General features: G+C 38.0%; 2 protein-coding genes across 3 annotated transcripts; one reads left to right on the top strand and one right to left on the bottom strand.

Annotated features, from left to right (window-relative positions):
* The first annotated feature begins 8,077 nt into the window (after positions 1-8,077).
* On the top strand, positions 8,078-13,543 carry mrpl57 (mitochondrial ribosomal protein L57). The gene is made up of 2 exons (XM_007892484.2): positions 8,078-8,183; positions 11,539-13,543. Exon 2 carries the CDS (start codon positions 11,555-11,557, stop codon positions 11,867-11,869), a length of 315 nt encoding a protein of 104 aa, XP_007890675.1. The 5' UTR covers positions 8,078-8,183; positions 11,539-11,554; the 3' UTR covers positions 11,870-13,543.
* Positions 12,884-25,835, bottom strand: LOC103178013 (creatine kinase M-type). 2 transcript variants are annotated; one of them, XM_042332684.1, is made up of 9 exons: positions 25,767-25,835; positions 25,074-25,120; positions 24,107-24,305; positions 22,945-23,099; positions 22,299-22,431; positions 17,814-17,985; positions 15,221-15,344; positions 14,696-14,885; positions 12,884-13,062 (listed from the first exon to the last, which is right to left on the bottom strand). In XM_042332684.1, the coding sequence occupies exons 1-9, from the start codon at positions 25,780-25,782 to the stop codon at positions 12,884-12,886; spliced, it is 1,215 nt and encodes a 404-aa protein (XP_042188618.1). In that variant the 5' UTR covers positions 25,783-25,835. The 2 variants fall into 2 exon arrangements, with proteins under 2 accessions (XP_042188618.1, XP_042188619.1); XM_042332685.1 differs by lacking the exon at positions 25,767-25,835 and having other exon boundaries at positions 25,049-25,111.
* Positions 25,836-27,065: the final 1,230 nt, after the last annotated feature.

Raw genomic sequence — 27,065 nt, 5'->3', positions numbered from 1 at the left:
CGCCCTGCTCTGTACCCTTAAACAATGACACACTCAAGACTTAATAATTGATAGCCTTGTATTAATATCACGTGTCTGAATATTGAAAATGGCAGATTCTTATTTGTGAAAATCGACACTTTTCAGTGTCTGCAATTTCTTCTGTCATAGGAACAGCAGGAAGCCATTCACCTCCATTAGGCTGTTCTGGCAATTTATTAGACCATTCACAAATCTTAATTCCATTTCCCCACCTTTTCCCATGCCCCTTAATTCCCTTACTTCCTAACATCTTATTTTTTAAGCATTCTACTTCATTAGGAATAGTGATGTGAGGACAGGTTTAGTATTTATTGCATCAACCTGGTTCAGTTGGTAGCATTCCTGAGTCGGAAGGGTATGGGTTTAAACCCCACATTGGGACTAGGAACTCTTCAGTCTAAGATGACACTCCAATGCAGTGCTGGGGGATTGGCAGAATTGTAGGAGATGCCATCTCTTCGATGAGATGTTAAAACCAGGTCCTCTCTGCCTGTTCAGGGGACATTAAAAATCCCATGGCACTCCTTGAAATGAGAAAGGAGTTTCTCCTTTGTGTCCTCGCCAACAATCCCCCAAATAAAATTGGCCATTCATTTCATGGTTGTCGTGGGACGTAGCTGTGTACAAATTAGCTGCTGTGTCCAACCGCAAAATACACAGGCAGTACACTTTACAGCAAATTCTGTGAAGCAATTTGATGATGTGATAAGGTGCTAACTATATCAAATACAAGTCTTATTATTTTACCAAATGCAATTACAGTGAAACTCTGATAACTTGTCACCCCAATTGAAATAGCTCAAATCATGACATCAGAGTTAATGAGTTATCTAAATATCAGTTGTTAGGCATACTGTAAATGGGCCATTCTCTAACAGTGCTTCATTGAATAATTAGCATGGTCACTAATAAATAAATATTTTATCATGTAACATATATATATGGGACGTCCTGGTGTGAAAGGTGCTATACAAATGTAATTTGTTGTTGTTATATACTTTATTGGACAATGATTTGAATATCCAATACAATTACATAAGATATTTAACTGAGTATAAAATTAGATATTATTATAATGTATTACCCACCAAACGCATGTGGAGGTACTCGAATCAGTCCAGGAAAAAGTTTCTAAATGTAAGTTTTTTTTTCAGAGTGCTTTCATAAATCTTTAACTCATACACATTGCAAGAAACTGAATAACAGAAGCATATAAGATACTGTTGTGGTGGTTGGTATACATTAACTGCATGGATACATAAACTGCAAAGCATGTTGCTTTGCTATGCTTAGCAAAACATGAGTACAGACATAAAGAATCTTATCTTTGTTTGCCATCCAATCAGTAAGTGTAGTCCTGGGAATTTTATACTTTGTTGCAATTCCAGATTTGCTTTGTCCATTGACAAGTTATCAGAAGTATTTTACATGGAAACTCTGCCTTAAAAGTGCAACAAACTTGACATATGAGATATCCAGAGTGATTAGTTATCAGAGGATCATAACTAAAATTTCCTATGGGAAACACCTGGAATATTGAGTGAGTGATGAGTTATGTGGGGTTGACGACTCATCCCAGGGGCGAGTTATCTGAGTTTCACTATTATTGTATCAAAATTATATATAGTGGAGTCCTGTAGCTCAGTGGTTAGAGCACTCGCTTTGCAAGTGAGAGACCTGAGTTCAATTCCAGGCAGAGGGCGAAACCTTGGGCAAGTTTCCTTACTCCACACAGAGCCTAATAATAATCCCTCCAAAACAAAACAATAATAAATTGGTCATTTTCAATCTACGACTGTTTGTGAGACATTGCTGTGCGCAATTGGCTGCCGCGTTCGCCCACAAATATACAGTCAATTCACTTTACAGTGTGTTCTGTGAAGCGCTTTGGGACGTCCTCCCGACGTGAAAAGCGCTATATCAAATGCAAGGATTATTATTATTATTATTATTATTATATCATTATTATACCGAATATAAGGCTTATTACTATTATAACAAATACAATCAACAACAACAAATTACATTTGTACAGCACCTTTCATCCCATCCCAGCTTTGTATTTGGTAATTAATCTGACAATCATTTTTATACCAAATACAAAGCTTACTGTTATTATACCAAGTACAATTAGTTCAGTGGAGTTCTGTAGCTCAGTGGTTAGAGCACTCACTTTGCAAGCGAGAGACCTGGGTTTGATTCCCATCAGGGTGAAACCTTGGGCAAGGTTCCTTACTCCACACGCCTGATAATAATCCCTCAAGAAAAAAAGAAATAAAAATAATGATTTGGTCACTCAATCCACGCCTGTTTGTGGGACACTGCTGTCTGCAATTGGCTGCTGCATTTCGCCCACAAGTATACAGTCAATTCACTTTACAGTATATTCTGTGAAGCGCTTTGAGGCGTCCAGAAAACGCGAAAAACGCTATATCAAATGCAAGGATTATTATTATACCAAATACAATTACTATTATGCCAATCACAAGGGCTATTGTTCTATCCTTTAAAGAAGAGGTGGAGCTATTGTGGAGGAGCTTTTTCCGCCAGCCACAAAATCCAACTGATCTAAAACCCCACTGCTCATATCCTTATCCATACTAAACTCCACCTCCCCCAATCACCTCAGTCCTTGCCCGGCTCCGTTGGCTCCCTATTGCAGAATGGATCGATTTCAATATCTTCACATTTAAAACTTGTTCATTCCACTCCCTGTCCCCTTTGTTCGGTTGGTTCCAACCTCTGCTCCACCTTTGGCTTCTGTGCTTTCAGCCACTATGTGCCGAAACTGGAATTCTCTGCCTAATTCCCTCTGCCTTACCCCCACCGCGTCCATCGTCAAATCACACGTGAAGACCTTCCACTTCGACCTGTGGTCACCTCCTCTATCTCCCTCACTCAGGGTTAAGTACTCTCAGTGGTAAGATCTCCGAGACACTATACCTCATGAAGGGCACTATATAAATGCAAGTTGTTATTATTGTTATCCTTTTTATTATTATTGCTATTATTATTGTTACTGTTATTATTGATACTATTGTTATTATTGTTAGTTACTATTATTGTTACTGTTAATATTACGGTTGATGTTCTTATTGTTCGTGTTATTATGAATATTGATGTTATTGTTACTGTTATTATTGATATTATTATTGATGTTATTATTGTTATTACTGATATTATTATTGATGTTATTATTATTATTACTAATGTTATTGTTATTATTGATGTTTTTATTATTGATGTTATTGTTATTATTACTCATTATTATTGATGTTATTATTATAACTGATGTTATTATTACTGTTGTTATTATTACTGTTGATGTTATTATTATTACTAATGATATTATTGCTATTGATGTTATTATTATGGTTGATGTTATTATTATTGTTGATATTATTCATTTTATTATTATTCATGTTATTATTACTGTTGATTTATTATTGCTGTTTATGTTATTATTGCTGTTGATGTTATTGTTATTATTCATGTCATTATTAGTGTTGATATTATTACTGATGTTATTATTGCTGTTGATGTTATTATTGTTGATATTATTGTTGTTGATATTATTGCTGTTGATGTTACTATTGATGTATTTATTGCTGTTGATGTTATTATTACTGTTGATGTTATTATTGCTGTTGATGTTATTATTGCTGATGTTATTATTACGGTTGATGTTATTATTGCTGTTGATGTTATTATTGTTGATGTTATTATTGCTGTTGATGTTATTATTGCTGTTGATGTTATTGCTGTAGATGTTATTATTGCTGTTGATGTTATTATTACTGATATTATTATTGTTGTTGATGTTATTATTGCTGTTGGTGTTCCTATTGCTGTTGATATTATTGTTGATATTATTGCTGTTGATGTTATTGCTGTAGATGTTATTATTGCTGTTGATATTATTGCTGTTGATGTTATTATTACTGATATTATTATTGTTGTTGATGTTATTATTGCTGTTGATATTATTGCTGTTGATATTATTGCTGTTGATGTTATTATTGTTGATGTTATTATTGCTGTTGGTGTTATTATTGCTGTTGATGTTATTATTGCTGTAGATGTTATTATTGTTAATATTATTGCTGTAGATATTATTATTTCCTGTAGATATTATTATTGCTGGTATTATTGCTGATATTATTGCTGTAGATGTTATTATTGCTGTAGATGTTATTGTTGCTGTTATTGCTGATGATATTATTGATGTAGATGTCATTATTGCTGTAGATGTTATTATTGCTGTAGATGTTATTTTTGCTGTAGATGTTATTGTTGCTGTTATTATTGCTGATGATATTATTGATGCAGATATCATTATTGCTGTAGATGTTATTGTTGCTGTTATTATTGCTGTAGATGTTATTATTGCTGTAGATGTCATTGTTGCTGTTATTGCTGATGATATTATTGATGTAGATGTCATTATTGCTGTAGATGTTATTATTGCTGTAGATGTTATTGTTGCTGTTATTATTGCTGTAGATGTTATTATTGTTGTAGATGTTATTGTTGCTGTTATTATTGCTGATGGTATTATTGCTGTAGATGTTATTGTTGCTGTTATTATTGCTGATGGTATTATTGCTGTAGATGTTATTGTTGCTGTTATTATTGCTGATGATATTATTGCTGTTGATGTTATTATTGCTGATTATTGCTGATGTTATTATTGCTGTAGATGTTATTGTTGCTGTTATTATTGCTGATGTTATTATTGCTGTTATTATTGCTGATGTTATTATTGCTGTTATTATTGCTGATGTTATTATTGCTGTAGATCTTATTGTTGCTGTTATTATTGCTGTAATGTTATTATTGCTGATGTTATTATTGCTGTTGATGTTATTACTGCTGTAATGTTATTGTTGCTGATGTTATTATTGCTGTTGATGTTATTATTGCTGTTGATGTTATTATTGCTGTTGATGTTATTATTGCTGTTGATGTTATTGTTGCTGTAGATGTTATTGTTGCTGTAGATGTTATTATTGTTGATGATATTATTGCTGATGTTATTGCTGTAGATGTTATTATTGCTGATGTTATTATTGCTGTAGATGTTATTATTGCTGTAGATGTTATTATTGCTGATGTTATTATTGCTGATGTTATTGTTGCTGATGTTATTATTGCTGATGTTATTATTGCTATAGATGTTATTATTGCTGATGTTATTATTGCTGTAGATGTTATTATTGCTGATGTTATTATTGCTGATGTTATTATTGCTGATATTATTGCTGATGTTATTGTTGCTGATGTTATTATTGCTGTAGATGTTATTATTGCTGATATTATTGCTGTAGATGTTATTATTGCTGATGATATTATTACTGATGATATTATTGCTGTAGATGTTATTATTGCTGTAGATGTTATTATTGCTAATGATATTATTGCTGTAGATGTTATTATTGCTGATGATATTATTGCTGTAGATGTTATTATTGCTGATATTATTGCTGTAGATGTTATTATTGCTGATGATATTATTGCTGATGTTATTATTGCTGATATTATTGCTGTAGATGTTATTATTGCTGATGATATTATTGCTGATATTATTGCTGTAGATGTTATTATTGCTGATGATATTATTGCTGATGCTATTATTGCTGTAGATGTTATTATTGCTGATGATATTATTGCTGATGTTATTATTGCTGTTGATGTTATTATTGCTGATGTTATTATTGCTGTTGATGTTATTGCTGATGTTATTATTGCTGATATTATTGCTGATGTTATTATTGCTGTAGATGTTATTATTGCTGATGTTATTGCTGATGTTATTATTGCTGATGATATTATTGCTGATGTTATTATTGCTGTAGATGTTATTATTGCTGATGTTATTATTTGCTGTAGATGTTATTATTGCTGATGGTATTATTGCTGTTGATGTTATTATTGCTGATGGTATTATTGCTGTTGATGTTATTATTGCTGATGTTATTATTGCTGTTGATGTTATTATTGCTGATGTTATTATTGCTGTAGATGTTATTATTGCTGATGTTATTATTGCTGTAGGTGTTATTATTGCTGATGATATTGCTGATGTTATTATTGCTGATGATATTATTGCTGATATTATTGCTGATGTTATTATTGCTGTAGATGCTATTATTGCTGATGTTATTGCTGATGTTATTATTGCTGATGATATTATTGCTGATGATATTATTGCTGATGTTATTATTGCTGATGATATTATTGCTGATATTATTGCTGATGTTATTATTGCTGATATTATTGCTGATGTTATTATTGCTGTAGATGTTATTTTTGCTGATGTTATTGCTGATGTTATTATTGCTGATGATATTATTGCTGATGTTATTATTGCTGATGATATTATTGCTGATGTTATTATTGCTGATGATATTATTGCTGATGTTATTATTGCTGATGATATTATTGCTGATGTTATTATTGCTGATGATATTATTGCTGTTGTTATTATTGCTGATGATATTATTGCTGATGTTATTATTGCTGATGATATTATTGCTGATGTTATTATTGCTGATGATATTATTGCTGATGTTATTATTGCTGATGTTATTATTGCTGATGATATTATTGCTGATGTTATTATTGCTGATGATATTATTGCTGATGTTATTATTGCTGATGATATTATTGCTGATGTTATTATTGCTGATGATATTATTGCTGATGTTATTATTGCTGATGATATTATTGCTGATGTTATTATTGCTGATGATATTATTGCTGATGTTATTATTGCTGATGATGTTATTATTGCTGATGTTATTGCTGATGTTATTATTGCTGATGTTATTATTGCTGTAGATGTTATTATTGCTGATGTTATTATTTGCTGTAGATGTTATTATTGCTGATGGTATTATTGCTGTTGATGTTATTATTGCTGATGTTATTATTGCTGTTGATGTTATTATTGCTGATGTTATTATTGCTGTAGATGTTATTATTGCTGATGTTATTATTGCTGTAGGTGTTATTATTGCTGATGATATTGCTGATGTTATTATTGCTGATGATATTATTGCTGATATTATTGCTGATGTTATTATTGCTGTAGATGCTATTATTGCTGATGTTATTGCTGATGTTATTATTGCTGATGATATTATTGCTGATGATATTATTGCTGATGTTATTATTGCTGATGATATTATTGCTGATATTATTGCTGATGTTATTATTGCTGATATTATTGGTGATGTTATTATTGCTGTAGATGTTATTTTTGCTGATGTTATTGCTGATGTTATTATTGCTGATGATATTATTGCTGATGTTATTATTGCTGATGATATTATTGCTGATGTTATTATTGCTGATGTTATTATTGCTGATGTTATTATTGCTGATGATATTATTGCTGATGTTATTATTGCTGATGATATTATTGCTGATGTTATTATTGCTGATGATATTATTGCTGATGTTATTATTGCTGATGATATTATTGCTGATGCTATTATTGCTGATGATATTATTGCTGATGATATTATTACTGATGTTATTGCTGATGTTATTATTGCTGATGTTATTATTGCTGATGATATTATTGCTGATATTATTGCTGATGTTATTATTGCTGTAGATGTTATTTTGCTGATGTTATTGCTGATGATATTATTGCTGATGTTATTATTGCTGATGATATTATTGCTGATGTTATTTTTGCTGATGTTATTGCTGATGATATTATTGCTGATGTTATTATTGCTGATGATATTATTGCTGATGTTATTATTGCTGATGATGTTATTGCTGATGTTATTATTGCTGATGATATTATTGCTGATGTTATTATTGCTGTAGATGTTATTGCTGATGATGTTATTGCTGATGTTATTATTGCTGATGTTATTATTGCTGATGATATTATTGCTGGTGTTTCTCTGCTCTCTGATGCTGGTCTCGTCACTGCCCAATGGCCGGGATCGTCACTCGGGGTCTGGCTGACCAATAGGAACAGCTCTTACACACAGAGCTCCCGCACGGCAGCCTATAGGAACGGCCGTTAGTTGGGGAAGATGTGACGACCAATCAGAGCGCGTGTAGTTGTGAGGCGCTGAGCAGAGGGGAGAGGTCAGTGTGTGATCGGAGGACAGCGGCGATCATCAACATTGTATATACTCGTGAGTTCATATTATATTATACACAGTGAGAGGGCGCACACCAGTCTGTTAGTAACAGCGGTCCGGATATTCAGAGACTCGACCCCTGTAGGAACCAGCGCTTCAGCCTGTGACAGGAGAGGCTCCCCCAGTCACTGGGTCTCCCCCAGTCACTGCCACTGCCACTGGGTCTCCCCCAGTCACTGGGTCTCCCCCAGTCACTGCCACTGCCACTGGGTCTCCCCCAGTCACTGGGTCTCCCCCAGTCACTGCCACTGCCACTGGGTCTCCCCCAGTCACTGGGTCTCCCCCAGTCACTGGGTCTCCCCCAGTCACTGCCACTGCCACTGGGTCTCCCCCAGTCACTCCCCCAGTCACTGGGACTCCCCCAGTCACTGCCACTGCCACTGGGTCTCCCCCAGTCACTGCCACTGCCACTGGGTCTCCCCCAGTCACTGGGTCTCCCCCAGTCACTGCCACTGGGACTCCCCCAGTCACTGCCACTGGGTCTCCCCCAGTCACTGCCACTGCCACTGGGACTCCCCCAGTCACTGCCACTGGGACTGGGTCTCCCCCAGTCACTGCCACTGGGTCTCCCCCAGTCACTGCCACTGCCACTGGGTCTCCCCCAGTCACTGCCACTGCCACTGGGTCTCCCCCAGTCACTGCCACTGCCACTGGGTCTCCCCCAGTCACTGCCACTGCCACTGGGTCTCCCCCAGTCACTGCCACTGCCACTGGGTCTCCCCCAGTCACTGCCACTGCCACTGGGTCTCCCCCAGTCACTGCCACTGCCACTGGGTCTCCCCCAGTCACTGCCACTGCCACTGGGTCTCCCCCAGTCACTGCCACTGGGTCTCCCCCTGTCACTGCCACTGCCACTGGGTCTCCCCCAGTCACTGCCACTGCCACTGAGTCTCCCCCAGTCACTGCCACTGCCACTGGGTCTCCCCCAGTCACTGCCCCTGTCACTGGGTCTCCCCCAGTCACTGGGTCTCCCTCTGTCACTGTCACTGGGTCTCCCCCTGTCACTGGGTCTCCCCCAGTCACTGTCACTGTCACTCAGTCTCCCCCAGTCACTGTCACTGAGGCTCCCCCAGTCAGTGTGACTCAGTCTCCCCCAGTCACTGTCACTGGGTCTCCCCCAGTCACAGTCACTGGGTCTCCCCCAGTCACTGTCACTGAGTCTCCCCCTGTCACTGTCACTCAGTCTCCCCCAGTCACTGTCACTGTCGCTGAGTCTCTTCCCCCAGTCACTGCCACTGGGTCTCCCCCAGTCACTGTCACTGGGTCTCTCCCAGTCACTGTCACTGGGTCTCCCCCAGTCACTGTCACTGGGTCTCCCCCAGTCACTGTCACTGGGTCTCCCCCAGTCACTGTCACTGGGTCTCTCCCAGTCACTGTCACTCAGTCTCCCCCAGTCACTGTCACTGGGTCTCCCCCAGTCACTGTCACTGGGTCTCTCCCACTCAGTGTCACTCAGTCTCCCCCAGTCACTGTCACTGAGTCTCCCCCAGTCACTGTCATTGCCACTGGGTCTCTCGCAGTCACTGTCACTGTCATTCAGTCTCCCCCAGTCACTGTCACTGAGTCTCCCCCAGTCACTGAGTCTCCCCCAGTCACTGTCACTGGGTCTCCCCCAGTCTCTGTCACTCAGTCTCCTCCAGTCACTGTCACTGGGTTTCCCCCTGTCACTGTCACTCAGTCTCCTCCAGTCAGTATCACTGGGTCTCCCCCAGCCAATGTCTTCCTGTCACTGAGTCTCCCCCAGTCAATGCCTTAATGGCACTGCATTCTTGTGTAGTTATATCGGCAGCAGTGCTTTGGTTTATCATTCTTTAGAGAATTGGAGAATCGTGTTCTTTCGGCTCTGTATTTCAGAAAGTTCCATTGTGTTTCTGTCAACAGGAAAAAGTTACTTGGAGTGTAATTTGTCTTGTGATATTTAAGCATCTAAGTGTCTTAATTCTTATTTGACAGTGTTTGGATCTAATGGAGTATTTAACAAATGTATTGAATGTGTAATTATTGAATTTCTAAAAAGAAATGGGAAGACTGGTAAAATGGGCAGACACGTGGCGATGAAGTTTAACACGGAGAAATGCAAACTGATGCATTTTGGGAGGAAGAACGAGGAGAGGCAATATAAGCTGATGGTACAATCTTAAAGTGGGTGAAGGAACAGAGAGACCCGGGGGTTCATATAAGTAAATCTTTGAAGGTGGCCGGACAGGCAGATAAAGCTGTTAAAAAAGCATACGGGATACCAGGCTTTATAAATAGGGCACAGAATACAAAAGTCAGGAAGTTATGCTGAACCTTTATAAAACACTGGTTAGGCCTCAGTTAGAGACTGTGTTCAGTTCTGGGTCCCACACTTTAGGAAGGATGTCAAGGCATTGGACATTTACCAGGATGGCACCAGGAATGAGGGACTTCAGTTATCAGGAGAGGCGAGAGAAGCTGGGATTATTCTTCTTGGAGCAGAGAAGGTTAAGAGGAGACTTAATAGAAGTTTTCAAAATTATGAGGGGATTTGATAGGGTGAACAAGGAGAAACTATTTCCACTGGCGGGAGGTCGGTAACCTGAGGGCACCGATTTGAAGTAGTTGTTAAAAGAAATAGAGGGGAGGTGAGGAGAAATTTTTTCATGGAGCGAGTTGTTCGGATCTGGAATGCATTGCTTGAAAGGGTGGTGGAAGCCAATTTGATAAGAACTTTTAAGAGAAGTAGATAATTATTTGGGGAGGATAAGTTTGCAGGGCTATGGGGAGAGCGCGGGGAGTGGGAATGATTTGGACAGCTCTTTTAAAAGAGCCGGCACAGACACGATGGGCCGAATGGTCTCCTTCTGTGCTGTATATAATTCTATGAGTCTAAGAATGTGTATACCACAAAAAATAATTTTCAGCAAACAAGGATTGCAAAGGCTTTTAATAATGGTAATTTAAAAAATGTCTTTGCTAGATACTGGGTTAAATGTATTTTAACATTAAAAGTACTTTTTTCAGCCATTGGGAATGAAAGTCCTAGGCCCTTTTGCTAACTTTTTTTTAAAAAGAGCTTCTGTTTAAAATGTAAAAAGCCTTCAGGAGAAACTATTATCCAGAAGGTAGGGGAAAGAGTGTTTAGTCCAAAACTTGTTGTTAAGGATATTGTTCAAGGAAGAGCTATGAAACAGGATTTCTATGCTGTTCTTTAAGGACTTCCTTCCGACATGAAAGGCACTATATAAGTGTAATTTGTTGTTGTTTAATCCTTCTTAGTGGTAACTCAGGACTGGGATACATTTAGGAACAGCATAATTATATCTAGGCGATTTGTTTTTTTACCACAAGTCAGATGCTGAATATATATTTTTTCTTTCTTTCACAGTTAAGCTACCAGACAAATGTTTCTAACATCCTTTCTGCTAAGGAAGGGGATTCCCGGAAAACAATGGCTAGGAAAGTACAGACGTCCGAGGCCGATTACCTGGCAAATGAAACGCAACATGATTAACAGACTGGAGATTGAAAGGGAGAACGAATACTGGCTGAGCCGCCCTTGGATGAGCTCTGAACAGGAAAAGGGCCACTCAGCAGTCCGCAGAGCAGAGCGATGGGAGGCCTTTAAGATCGCCAGAGCAGCAAAATTCCCAGAAAACAAATGCATTGAAGAACATCTACAGCACCTGAATGTTACCAAAACGTGGGGCAGATCTTAAATTGACAAACAGGCAATGTTTGTCTATACTTAAGCCTTTTTGAGTGGAGGCTGTGAGACATTAAACTGTACCCTTTATCTAGTGTGAACTGGTCAGTAGAGCCACATTGTCTGTAAATTCTTACATTTAGTGGCTATCTTGCATTCTGAGGCCCATTCTGTCCTTTACCTCACTTAACCTGATACAGTTGTTTGCAATCTATAGCTGTTGTAATCTGTTTCACTGTCAGTCAGTAACTTATTTAAATAAGTCTGATCATTTTAATTAAAGTGTAAAAGTCATTAAAGTCTTGTTTTGTTTTTAGTACGGGGTGTGTCAGTGCACCAGTGTTCATCTTTTGAAACTGAAATTTTAATTTAGTACAACTGTCTTGTCAAAGCTTTTGTGGACAAGGTACAAATATTCTGTGTAGTGATACGTCTTCATTCTCTCAACTGGAAAAGACCCATTTGAATTACGTATGCAGTGGATTTGTCTTTGGCTGATATTTATCAGAGCAGGGCTCAATATCCGTTGCTTTATTTGATGCAGATCTTGGTACTGAAACTTCAATGTAAGTTACTGTTGTATACAATTGTGGAATTTTGTGTTCAGAGATGTGTCTGTAAACTTGTGCAAATATCATTCTCAGCAAAATAATATTTTATTGGATTTTCTGTGGACCTGGCAAGCAACTGTCTCAATTCGTGTTGTACTTGTTTCAAAACCATAGGTTATGAAAAATGATGATAATAGGCAAACTTGTCCTATTGTGCCCTGTAAAAAACATTGTACAAAGCCAATGACGTGTAAACAAAACACTGCTGTTTTAAAGCCAATAGTTAGACTTAACAAGACACAACTTTGTAATTCAAAAAAATGTTTATGGACATCAGTCTATTGTTGGTAAAATATAGACCATTTCAGCACTTCACATGTACTACAACAAGCCGTTGTTTAGTGCCTTTCATATATAAGATGAATGTCTTGAAGCACTTTATATATACAGACATGTTATCCTGTTGATTATAATATCTACTTCTGAGCAGGAATAAGATCATCGACCACTGCTCCCTGCTCAATGCATTTGTCCATAGTAATCAGCAGTTTAATGCCATCAACCACCATCTGCAGCAGCTCAACTTCCGTGAAACCAATTGTGTCTGAATTGCAAATACTGTAGATATTCTTTTCAGCAGATGTATGTGTGTCACCTACAAGACAAAAAGTGAATAAAATGCAGGTTTAGTAACTATTGTATTTTGCACCTTTTACAAGCAGCAATGAGATAAATTACCAGCTATCTTTTCTTTAATGAATTTAGCTTTGGAAACACTATTGGCCAGAACACTGGAAACTCCTTACTCTTTATCAAAATAGTACTATGTAATAGTCTATTTAACATCTACCTGGATAAGCAGTTGCGACCTTAGCCTATGTTGAATTCAGGTTTTCATTGAACTTGAATCTTGGAGTGGGTCTTGTGCCCCCAACCTTCTGACCCAGAAGCAAGAGTGCTACCACGTGAGTCAAAATGAATGTTAGAGAGTTTAATTGTATTCACTGTAGCATGACTTTTACTCGAAGAGCTGTTCTGGAATTTAGGTATTTGTGGGGCTGTGACTAGGTGTAAACTTTTTGTGGTGAAATGTTTCTTGTTAAAAGGCTCCCAAATAAAAGTACATTAATATGTTATCAACTTGTATTAGAACAATTTAGTTTGGGTTTTTATCTGACTTCTGGAGAAGGATATACTTATATATAATACAGTATATGGTGTGTAAGTACAGAGCAACATTCTTGATATTGTGTGAAATGATTCACCTGGACTTTAAGGACTCATTTCAGTAGAATTTATGGTGGACATTGCTTACACAAGTAAACTGGTGTTTGCCTATAAATTAAGATTCACCTAATTTCTAAATACAGTAAACCATTCTTTAGCCGCACACAGCAGTGATATCAACAAAATGTTTTAGTTGGGCGTATGCATTTAATGATGTATTATCTTCACATTATGCGTAGCCATAATGGGGAGTGAGACTATAAAAATAATAATTTGATATAGCGCCGTATCACGTCTTTGATTCGTCTCAAAACACTTCACGGAATATACTGTAAACTGCATATTTTATGGGCGAAATGCGGAAGCTAATTGTGCACAGTGATATCCCATAAACAGTCGTGAATTGAATTGAACGAATTATTATTATGATTTTTCCGTAAGAATTATTACCACTGGAAAAGTAATCCACCAATCAACTAACAACTGGGTTCCTACTTACTACTAGGTAAACAGGCATGTGGAGTAAGGAAACTTGCCCAACATTTCACCCTGCCGGGTATCAAACCCAGATCTCTTGCTTGTGAGGCGAGTGTTCTAACCATTGAGCTACAGCAGAAATTGGGCTCTCTGCTATAATCTCATTCTGCAAGACACTAAGATGTTTCTTGTATGTGAAAGGTGTTATATAAATATGTTAATGCAGGCTAAACAATTGAAGAATTAAAAATAATTACACTTCAAAACGCTACATTAAGTGATTGAGCTGTAGAGAGGGATTTCCAAAACCAAGTGACGTAAGTCGTTATCTTTTTCTCGTCAGCTAGATATATGCAGAAACCCTTTTTTCATAAGAGAAACGTTGTGCTTTGCAACAACAAACAACAAATTACATTTATATAGTGCCTTTCATGTCGAGAGGAAGTCCCAAGGCACCTTTGAGGAAGGAAAATTGCAGTAGAGCAGCCAATATCTGCAATAAGACTGACCCCATTCATGTATCTTTTAATTGCAAATAGTCAACTCGATTTGTGAGAGGGAAATATTTGGTGTTGATACAATACCGATAAAGTGTCTCTCCAGACGTAACCTTTGCAGTATCTCAGAAAACTTCTGATGTTTGCTGATGTGATCCAGCTTCAAATGGACACTTGCTCGCAAACCAGTACCAAGCTCAGATGGACAAGTCAACACGTAGCCCAGATAGTATTTGAAGATGAAGGGGTGCCTTTTCTTCCGATATATCTCTTCAAGCTGAGAAAACAATCTGCATTAGTTCCATAATCCTCCAAAGCTGTATGCTCATTAACACACTAAGAAATCAATTTTCTTCTAATTTTTCCTGCCTGCTTTAAATTATTAATCTCTCTGTGTACAATCAAGTAATGCACGTTATTTGTTGAATCATCCCACATGCAGCTAAAATTTAGAAATATCCTCAGTATTAAATAGGAATTACCCAGATGGGCTAGAGGTGGAACACAGTCAGCACAGACATTGGTTGAACAAATTATCACTTGTGGCAGTAAATGAAAAAGGAATAATCATCTTTGCTTTAAATGTTTGAAAGCATGACTAACACAACTCACCTTTTTAAGACCAAAACAGTAGCGTTGGAAAACTTGGGTCATATTTCCTCCCTGCTGCATGGAAATAATGCGGAGATGGTCTTCTTTGTTGACCCACACAATAAAATTCTTATCATTATTGTGCCTGCACACAAAGTAAATTTTGAATCATGTGAGGAGCGCAGAACTTCCTTCGATATAGCGCAAGATATACTACTAATTTAAGCTCACTTGGCAACATAAATAATGATAGAACAGGAGCATGACAAAGACCCTATCTGTAAAAAGTCAGTTGTGTTTTTCTACAAGAAAAACAACATGCTCACTGTATGCAAATGCATTAATCTTTCAAAGCACTGCATGTGGTCTCTGCTGATCAACTAGGAATTAATGATAATGTTGAAGTCTTGCTGTGATCTCAACTTTACTGACACAGTTCTCCATCACTATCAGTGTAGTTTCTGTATCCAGACACCCTATATCCATTACATTGAGAATGCACTTCAAAATACTTCTCCTCCAAGCCAGTTCAGTCCCACAGGTCATGAAAGCAATGTGAGAAATGTAACATGAAACAAAATAATAGTGGCATTGGAATATTGCTGCATATCATGTCAAAACATCTCAAAGAGCATAAATGTAATGGATTATATTGCAGTGACCATTATTTAGGTAAATGGAAGGACCAGAAAGAGCAGGATTAATAGGATCATATTAATAGCAATAGGATTAATGACAAATTAATATATCTTTGAGTGAATTTAGATGAGGGAACAGTGTGCAAACTCCCTGCTCCTCTTCAAAATATTGGCAAATGGATCTTTAACATTCAACTTGAAGCATCAGAGCAAATGCACAAGATCTCGGCTTGGCATTTCATGCAATGTTGCCACCTTCTGTTGCACTAATGTACAGCATGCTGAGTGTATGTGTATGTGCGTGAACACACAAACATACACTTTTTCAGCACAGCACACTATTCATAAAATTGATTATATAAACGTTTGATTTTGTTGTTTTCTTAAATAAAGAGGATATCTCAGACTGACCATGGTTAGTCCTCAGGTCCTTGAAAAAATCTAAGGCTGATTCTGCCTCTGATATTTCCTCTTATCATCTTCTTGGGAGGGGTCAGGCCTCACTGCAAAGTGGCTGAGATAGGGGTGGTGGTCGCACTGGGTGGGGAGGAAGGGAGGTGTTATAATAATAATCCTTGCATTTGATATAGAGCTTTTCACATCTTCTCAACGTCCCTAAGCGCTTCACAGAATATACTGTAGAGTGAATTTGACTGTATATTTGTGGGTGAACGCGGCAGCCAATTGCGCACAGCAATGTCCCACAAACAGTCATAGATTGAAAATGACCAATTTATTATTGTTTTTTGTTTTGGAGGGATTATTATTAGGCGTGTGGAGTAAGGAAACTTGCCCAAGGTTTTGCCCTGCCTGGAATTGAACTCTGGTCTCTCGCTTGCAAAGCGAGTGCTCTAACCACTGACTCCACTATTATGTTCTATTGCACATCTCTTAATTCAGTGCAAACATCAGAAATGAGGAGCAGAAGAAGTCTGGGAACACTAGGAAGACCTGGGGAGTTGGAGGGAGAAGTCAAGAAATACTGTTCATCTCTTTGACTCTTTACGAACAGAGTGTAACAATATAAATGTGATTTTATTTTATGATCCCACAAAATCGCTACATCACAGATTATTCCACATTTTATGCCCTGCACCTTCTCCTAACCCTGTATAAATATTCATAATAATAATACTCGCATAGTGCCTCACATCATTGTCAAGACGTCTCAAAGCTCTTCATAGGAATTGGTGTAAAGTGCAATGACTTTTACAGGTGAACATACCTCAGAGTATCCTTCAATAGTAGGATTATATAAACACAGAATAGAAATATAATAAAAAAGAAAATATATATCAATGTTACACGAAAATAAAATATAACGATTCCAAACATAATCATTTCTTCAATTCTGCAACATCAAATCCTGATCGGTGCTTTCAACTTTTCCAGCAGATATGCTGAGCCCAGATCCCGCTGTTCTGCGATGCCCCCTTTCACACAAGTAATAAAAATATGCTTCTGTGATCTTGTTTACAGTGTGCATAAGCTCTGGAAGGGACAATAATTCTGCACATCCAAATCCACAGGGACGTGTGCAGCACTTAATGATCCTTTGCAGTTCAGCTAAATCCCTCTGCAGATCTGCCAGTTCATCATCAGTGTTATTCTGCTTTGAACATAAGCAATATAAAGCATATATGATGCCTGAATATTAAATACTTAAATGTGATGTTTCACTTCTGCATGAAGCCGGGTCAAAGTACACTTAAAAAAAGATTTCCTGCCCAATATCCTGCTGTCAAATGACTAACATTGCTCCTGCTTTGAACTGACACCTTGGGAATGCCCTTGCCTTGCATCTTCTCTTGACTTCTGGTCTCCCACTTAGCACCTCCCTCATCAGCATAGGTTATCTAAGGTCAGGAAGTCTGCGGTGTTGAGGAGGGGAAATAAACTGTAACGCTGCACATTGATGTTGGGCCTCTGCACTGTGCTCTGAACTGTTTGAAGTTTAAGAGTGATTCATTGCTTACCAGACTCCACGAGCATCAGGCCAATCTCTGGCCATACCAGATGAGACCATCAGTGGGGACAACGGATCCTCGTGAAGTATTCCAGCGCTGGTTAATCTCTTCTGTTCTTCCTCACCCAGGGTATTCAGTGAGTAATAAGTGCCATTAAACTCGCTACTCAGCTCAATGAGGGCTATGAACGACATTGGTTTGTTGAAAGAAATTAAGCAGAAGCCCAAGTATTTATGGCAGAGAAAGAAAAAACATTTTTAGAGCACTTTTCTGAGTCCAAATGTCTCAAAACGCAAGTAATTACCACAACTTGCATCCAGCAGTACCATCTATTTGTGCCAACAAGATCTCACAAACAGTCACGAGGTCAATGACCTGCCCAATTAATCTGGAGGATTGTTGGTCAGGACATCAGGAAAATCTTCCTTCTCTTTTCCAAATGTGTCATGAGATCTATAATACCTATCTTGAACAGGAAGGCAGGACCTCAGTTTAATACCTGATCTGAAAGATGGCACCTCTGACATTGCAGCATCCTTGTATTGACTCATACAAGTATCATTTCTGACATCCTGATGAAAGTAAATTGAGATACCCCAACATGTCCTTAAAAATATCACAATCCTACTTCTCTGCCCACACACTCACACACCAGTAGATTTAAACCTTGATGTTTTCGGAAAGGTCTCTACATTTTACAGCAGGCAACCAAAAGATAAGGTGATGATACTGACGGTTGTGTTCTATTCTTTTCAGCTCCAGGCTTCACAATAAGGCTGGTGTCATCATTGCAGCAACAGTGGAGTCACAAAGCCACAAACTGCGATAGGAATGGATGTTGCCTTTTGAGCTGTCAGAGGCACTGCTGTGCACTGCAAGGAAACTAGCAAGTCTCTAGGTCACTCACATCATGACACACACCCTCTCGAGGCTCCTGATGGCAAACAGCATAGAATACACGGGAGGGGGGGATGGGGGGGACTGACTGGGATAAAAATAGTGGCAGCGGTGTGAAAACAAATCAGATCAGTCGCAACGTGCACAGAACTCCATACAGAACCTCATGTTTCAACTGTCTTATCTAAATCAATTTTTCTCTTCCAAAGATCCCAGGTTAACATTCCCCCAGATGTATTGGTTATTCATTTTGTGGGTGTTCGGAGGATCTAGCTGCACATAAATTGGTTGTTGGGTTGCCCTACAGTTACAACAACAACTTGCACTTATATAGCGCTCTCCATGCAGGGTAGCTTCTCAGACCAATTACTTGTGAAATGCTTTGAAACATTCTGACTTTATAAAATGTAATTTTGTTGTTATTGTTATAGGAGCTGTATTAAATACAAAGAATATTATTCTTGCTATCATCTTCAACAATAGAGAGAATAATTATAGAAAAGAGAAGGACTGATTAAAAATAAAGGACAGATTAAAAGACTGCAACCAGGGGTGTAGAGAAAAAAAAGGAAAATTAAAAATAATAAATAAAACTAGTAGAAAAAGCTGCTGAAACAACCAATTCCTAAAATAAATAACAAATACTATCCTCCTCTGTACTGCACAGAGCAATAACCATGGGGTTCATGTTCACAGATAGAAACCGTTGTAAAATTTCTTATTTTCACTCCTAAATGATAGATAAAATAATGGCACAATGTTATATAATTACAGCTTAACAATTAACACCAGTTAGCGGCAACAAGACTGAGCAATTGTGCTCTGCAAGGAAACACTGCACAATCCTGAGTTCAGCTCGCTGATTAATAGCCCTGGCCTATCATCAACTCCTACGATTGGCCTCCTCACGTTCTGCAACTATTTTTTAATTCTAAAATGGTACGAGATCTAATTTAATATTCATTTGTACCATCAACAAAAATTATTTGGATGAAACTAAAACCAAGACAGCTGCCTGTTTAGGCAGACGATAGATTCCATGAAACTACTTGAAAAGAGAAGGGAATTTCTCTCAGGGTCCTTGCCAACAATTGGCTGCCAGATTCACTGACAAAATACACAGTCACTACACTTTACATTACGTCATGCGAAGAGTTTTCATACATCCTCCTACTGTGAAAGGTGCTCGATCAAATGCAACAATTATTATTATAATGATTGAATTGAATGATTGAGCTTTCTTTAATGCAAAAACAAAGTTTGTGTTACTGAAGGAGTCAAATGCATGAAAAAGAGCACAGCAGTAGAAATGAAAAAGTAGAGAAATAGACATGATAGAGCCTCTTTTACTAAATTATAATGAACAAGAAAGTATCAGTGGTACATCATGTATTTAACAGGTAAATGGAAGGTAACTAGAATGCCTTCAGATATTTTATTTTCACAAATTGGAACAAAATTGAATTCAGGAAAAATGTGTGACTTTCTTTGGAAGGAACTGCAGCTGATAGCTGACCACAAATTACCCACTTTTCCTACCGCTGTGCCACTCATCTCATTTTCATTGTATTTAATTGTGGGATTTAATTGGTTAGCAAACAAGCAAATAATCTTGTTTTTGCTGCAATCTTCTGCTTCACAATTAGAAAATCCCAATTATTCCAAGCTTTGAATCTGGTCTTATTTAAACAGGTTTCACTTTGGTGCAATGCTGGTTAATTATATAAATAAACCAAGTTATGGCCACATAGTGTGTGTTCCTCATGTATAGATGATGTGTGATGAGAAGCATTGGTGTATGACTTAAATCACAAGTGTTGAAAATTCCAGTTTGACAATTGGCAGCGATGGTTTTAAAAGCCACCAGTTTATCAGTTTAGTTTAAAGAACACGGTTTCAGAGTTTTACAGCACAGAAGGAGGCCATTCAATGCATCTGCTTGTGTCTGCCACATATCACCCAATAGTGTACAACACGGAAACAGGTTATTTGACCCAATTTGTCTAAATCAGTTTATATTCCACACAAGCCTCACCCTCTCCTAATCCACTCTCCTATATCCCCTCTATTTCCTATTCTCTCAAGTGTGCATCTAGTTTTTTCTTAAATAAACTGACATTTTTTGCTTCAACTACAGCTTTGGTAGTTCCACATCTCACCAGCCTTTGCCCGAGGAAGTTCCTCCTAAACTCCATATTACATCTACTGCTAGCTTTCTTATATTTATGCTCTCTAGTCTTGGACTCACAAGCTTCTGAAAAAGTTATCTATTGCCTTGCCCTTTTCCCATAACCTACTGTATTTTCTTTTTAAAAATATTTCCCTTTGAAAGGGTTATGGATTTTGATTCAACCACTATTTTTGGTAAGGCTTTCTAGAGGGGAATTCCACCTATGTCTAAGATTTACTCTATTTTCATAGCACTTCAGAGCATCAGAACATTGGAAATTGTTGAATTTGGTCTTTTAAGTCGGTTTTCTGTAGTACGTAAAGAATTGTGTTTAAGAATTTGAGAAATTCTGGATATTCTGAAATACTAGAAAAATAGAGTAAAACTAAATGTAGGTGGAACTTCCACCCCTCCAAGTCCTATTAGCCTTGTGTGTTACAAAAAAAACTTAACTTCTCCCTTTATTTTTGATGATGATTTGAAATATATTTCCTCTAATTACTCACTCATTGGCCAGTGGGAATAGTCTCTCCTTATTCTTCTTGTCAAAAAGAAACTCTTAATTTTAAATATCTCTATCAGGTTTTCGGTTCCAATGGAGTTGTAATATAAAAACTTTGGTCTGAAGATTGTTTAAATGCTCCAGATTTAACACTCTGTTCGGCCAGTCATTTTGTTCTTCCGATGATAATGAGCCTTTGAAAAGCTGATCTAAATCTGTAAAATGAGGATTGCATGGAATGAGAGATTGACAAATGGTAGGCACAGGTGGAGGGAGTACATCAGCTTAACTGTCCGTCCGAATGGCAGCTGATAAAAATAGAGCATAAAAATGTGAGTTATTTTCAGAAGTAACTGCTGACAGACCCTCTGTCAGACATTTTTGTCTTCTCTGTCGAGGCGACATGTAAAACAGCTGCAGCTTTTATCCTGCTACGTGCCCACCAGGTGGTGATATGATTCCTTCAGTGTGCTGGATAGTTTAGGGAGCAGCAAAGTAAACGTTTGAGGAAAGGTTACAGAACATCACAAGATTGGTTCAGATGAAGAAGCCCCTTCATCCAATCTATATTCAGATCCCTTCAGAATATCCTCCCATCCTCCCATCACAGCATCGAGCTGATTTTTAAAGGAATCCAGTGTCTTGGTCTCAACCACCTTTCCTAGCAACTTGTTCCAGTTGATTAAACTTAATTAATTAATTAATTAATTCTGATTAAAGAACAAAAATCCCATTTACAATTGTATACACCCCTATGAGGTCCCCTCTGAGCCATCTTCTCTCAAGACTGAAGAGCCGTTTGTCTAATTTGTCTAATTGTTGCTCATCACTCATTCCTTTAACACTGGGGACCTTGCTCATTGCTCTAATTGGCTCCAGTGCTAGGCTGAGCATGTATCAAGGGTATGAATTAAAAGACAATCACCCTGAATGGCAAGTTTTTCCAATGCTCGCCTCTCGCCGCGGCTGCAGTGTGGTGGGAACGAGTAATCCTCCACATTGCGTCCTGTGCAGATTCGGCAACTCAGTACATACTGCTCGTCAAAGTCAGCTCCACCCTGCAGTGGGAAGAGATCAATCAAATAAGTGCACACACCTTACAGGCTAACCATTTAAATAGTTTGAATGGATCCCAGGAATAACAGTCCCCAGAATATCAACGCATAAAAAACACGCAAAAAAAAAAAAAGCATAAAAGGCTCATTGAACCTAATCCTAGTTTGATTTGGACATTGGTAAACATGATCAAACATGGGTCTGTATGTGTCATACACCCAGCTGACCACATAAAAGCACACTTCCTCCATTACCATTGCAAAACCTACCCTAGGTTACTCACATTAGGGCTGTTTGTAGGACATTGCTATGTACAAATTGGTTGCCACAAATACACAGTCACTACACTTCATAGTGAAATCCAATGAAGCGCATTGAGACATCGCAAATACACGATAAGGTACGATATCAAATGCAAACATTATTATTCACTAAAGTTTCTTTTTTTTAAGCTTCCTTATGCTCTTTCCCTCAGTTGAAACAAGTTTCAAGTTGAAACAATTTTTAAAAGTTACCTTGAAGTTTTCTGGATTCATATCACTCCTGTGCATTTTAATTTGCTGGTAGCCAGGGTGACAAAGCTCAATGAGAGGATCAAAGAACTCTCTAAAAACATCATACGATTCTTCATCTCCAGCCACACAGCCTGCAGCTCTACCGGACAAATTGTCTGTAGTGACAGGCAGACAGGGAGATGGGACGATGACTGTATCGATTATAAACCTGACAAATCAATTCTTTATTATTGTATGAGAAAATGTTTAAGTAAATAGCATTGTTACACACTATTAGGAAAACCCCATTTCCACAATCGATTAAATATGTGTGTAACATTCTGTCTGATAGAGACCGACTGAATGAAATGTATGTCATGTATTTCACCTCTTTAAGCCAGACAGGTGAAGTCTATTATGCTCTGTTGTTGCGAATGATTCTCAGAATCCTTTTCATTTAAAGTAGCCTTCCTGGGAAGTCATCCAAAAGATATACGGAAACTGGACAGAAATGATTTGTGGTGTATTTTAGCAAGATCAACTGGCATTTGTTTAAAGATCACACACAAGAAGTGATAAATCAGAAGTCACTTTAATTATTGGGGTCTAACAGGAGTTGCAATGAATGTAATGGATCTGATATGGATTCATGTCAGAAAGTGACCTGATAAGTTACATTATTGTCACAGACACAAAAATCATCATTAGTGTAGTTTCTAAGGCCTTCTACTCCAGCAACAATTCAAGTTGGCCTTGATCCAAGTGCATCTTTTAGTACTTTCATCTTTAATAAATAAAGCAAGTCATTTGTTACATATCTTATCTCTTAGAAATTACTCCAATGATTGGAGCACCAGTGACAGTTTGTCTGATTCAACCTAGCAAACTAACAGTACAGTAACACAGGAAATACCAAAAAATTACTAGTTACCCGGAAACACAAGGCTAAAATCCTTTTAAGTATTTCTCTTCAAATGCTCTTGTGGGTTTCGTAGTGCAGTTACAACTGATGTTGGCATTCCTCAAGGGTGAATGAGATACATTAAATACTACACATAGCCAAACAGTATCCTAAGCTATGAAAACTTTGTCATTGATTAATTTTATGACTGGTGTGTCTGGCGATAACTATAGCCTTAATAGATTAAATCCCAAGTATTTCATTTATTGAAGTGACACTCACCAGGATTGTCTACACCAGGCTGGATGATATCATCTAATGTGAAGCCACTCTTGGTAGCTTTGACTCTCAGCCTCTTGTACATTTGCAACGTAAGAACCTTTGCCATGTTGGTGCAACTTCGTGACAGGTTTGGAAATTCCTCTTCAGCTGATAATCTTTTAAGATTGATCAAAGTTGCAGGATCAATTGGAATCCTTTGCTAAAGGAAAAAAATCATAAGGAAGCATGTCAGAAATAGCCGTTTGGAGCACCCCATACATTGAATAACGGGAAGAATACAGTCCCTATGAAATCTATTTGCAAGATGAGGCAGGAAAATCAGTTTAAACACCATTGTACAAACTCAGCCAATTCTTTTTTTGCAAATGAATGTTTTGTGATTACAGTATTTTCATAACTTGTTCCTTGTTGCACAGAATTACATACAGTGATGCAATATTGTTTGAGTATGTTTGTGTGTGTGTGTAAACAGTGAGTGCTGAATACAGAGAGATATCACAGTATAATCTGAGAGAGAGAGAGATAGCCTGACCCCAGCTACAGTCTAAAAGCTACCTCAACTCAGGCCAGTAGCCCCCTCCCTTTCATAGACATACCAGACATACACATACATTATAATCAAGACTTATAGGGATTTCAAAACCTTCGTAGAATTAGATTAAATTAAACATGAAGTTATTGTCTGAAGCAGCTGGAATTCTATGATATTAACAGAGATCAGAACAACACTCCCCCCCCCGCCCCACACACACACACAGACATATACTACATTGTTATGAAGATTCGTAAGGATTACAAAAAAAAGTAGATTTCATTTAAATTAAATATACTATTTTTGCTGCAACAGCAAAGCTGTGATGTTAGCAGAGCTACGAGTAAAACCTCCTCTCAGGGGTTCCCTTTTCACATGCAATGTTAATTCAAAGCTAAGCGAGAACACACCTCCACGTTACTCTAAAATACAGACCTCCAGAATGTGCTTGTACTTGAGACTAAGTGGCGTGTCCAAGGGCGCTGTCAGGAAAACACAGCTAAATGTCAACGAGATCTCTAGAGTACACGCGCACAGACCTTACATCAAGAATAACGCACAAGAAAGTGAAAAGGAGATGTTTGATTTGAAAGAACAGTGGAATTCCTTCTGTGCCAACACTGATCCCGACCTTACAGAATTCAGGCAATTGCTCCAATTACTGTGTTGTTAGTTGTAATGACTTTCCCGGGAGTTTTAACGTTGTTATAATAATAATAATAATCCTTGCATTTGATATAGCGCTTTTCACGTCGGGAGGACGTCCCAAAGCGCTTCACAGAACACACTGTAAAGTGAATTGACTGTATATTTGTGGGCGAACGCGGCAGCCAATTGCGCACAGCAATGTCCCACAAACAGTCGTAGATTGAAAATGACCAATTTCTTATTGTTTTTGGTTTTGGAGGGATTATTATTAGGTGTGTGGAGTAAGGAAACTTGCCCAAGGTTTCGCCCTGTGCCTGGAATTGAACTCTGGTCTCTCGCTTGCAAAAGCGAGTGCTCTAACCACTGAGCTACAGGACTCCACTTGTTGAGCTCCTGTCTAACAAGACTTATATATATATATATATATATATATGAATGACAATGAGTGAGTGAGCTTTACACACAGGAACATACACTTACGCTTCAACTTCCACATCTTCGCACGGCAAAGGCTCAGCAGAGCTCGATGCCGCTGGTCTCTCTTGCTGAGGCTGCCCTGGTGTGATTCTAACAGTCATTAGCTATAAATAGCTGTTTATTGTTTCATTTGCATGTTGGGCTATGGAAGTGAGATTTCTTCGTGTGTATTTCTTTGTAAAATGTGACCTTGGGCCGGCATGTGTACACACACTCACACTCACACATTCACTGCTGTGCTTTGTTTGCCCGAGAGCCTGGACTCAAAGTGGCATCAGTTCTCAGTGTTAGGAATCAGGCAACTCGTGTTAGGATTTGTTTAATCTCTGTTAACATGTCTTTACTGTGGGAGAGAATCCCGTTCGATTTATTGATGCAATAATGTAATTTTTTTAATATATATTTTTATAATGTATAATGTAGATTTTGTTTGTGGGATATTGTTGTGCACCACTGCTGCTGCGTTTCGCCCATAAAATCCATTTCACAATATATCCTGTGAAGCACACTCTCCCTATGTGAAAGGTGCCGTAGAAGTGGACATTATTGTTCTTCACCCCACCCCCCCTTTTCTCTCCATGATGAACATTTTTCTCTCCATGATGAAGATTTGTTACACCCTGTGCTGTTATTTGCTGGTCTCATCTTGTGACAAAAGAGCAGCTAAAACAGTAAGATGGGAAATTGGCAATGAACTCAGTTGGAAGAGCAACGCTAAATAGGTTTTCCAGGAGCAGCTCACATGGTTGGAACTCTGTGATATAATTAATGTTATGTTAGACTTGGAGATAAACAACCTATTATAATTAAAAGTTCTAATAATCCTTTTGTGTGATAGATGCAGTTCCTATTAACGTTGAAATATCTCAAAATACTTCACCTCTAATTGCTATCGAGTATTGATTATTAAGTATAGTGACTGTATTTATAGGAAAGTGCAACCACCAATTTCATACAGCTTTGTCCCCCAGATAGGTGTGAAGTGAATGATTGATTTATCTGAAGGGTTGTTAGCTAGAGCACTGCCTTCTCTGAGATCATTAACATATAAAGATAAGCCTGCCACCATCAGCTTGATCTAATTTCTCTGTGGAAGGTAGCACCTCTGACAATGCAATGCTTCTCTTAGCATTGCACTGAATGTTAGCCAAGCTACAAATATATAGGTACCACACCTCCCAATAAGTGATTTGTAGCAGTTTGACATGTATGAGCACTATATCAAATGCAGGTTCTCTTCCATTGTATAATATAAATATCTGGGATCTAACTAAGAAAACTGGTGTAAATTTTGAGGCAAAA

This window comes from Callorhinchus milii, unplaced genomic scaffold, assembly GCF_018977255.1.
Source record: "Callorhinchus milii isolate IMCB2004 unplaced genomic scaffold, IMCB_Cmil_1.0 Scaffold3, whole genome shotgun sequence".
Classification (NCBI taxonomy): Eukaryota; Metazoa; Chordata; class Chondrichthyes; order Chimaeriformes; family Callorhinchidae; genus Callorhinchus; species Callorhinchus milii.
The sequence above is the reverse complement of the archived record's forward strand: the minus strand, read 5'-3'. Positions and strand labels throughout refer to the sequence as shown.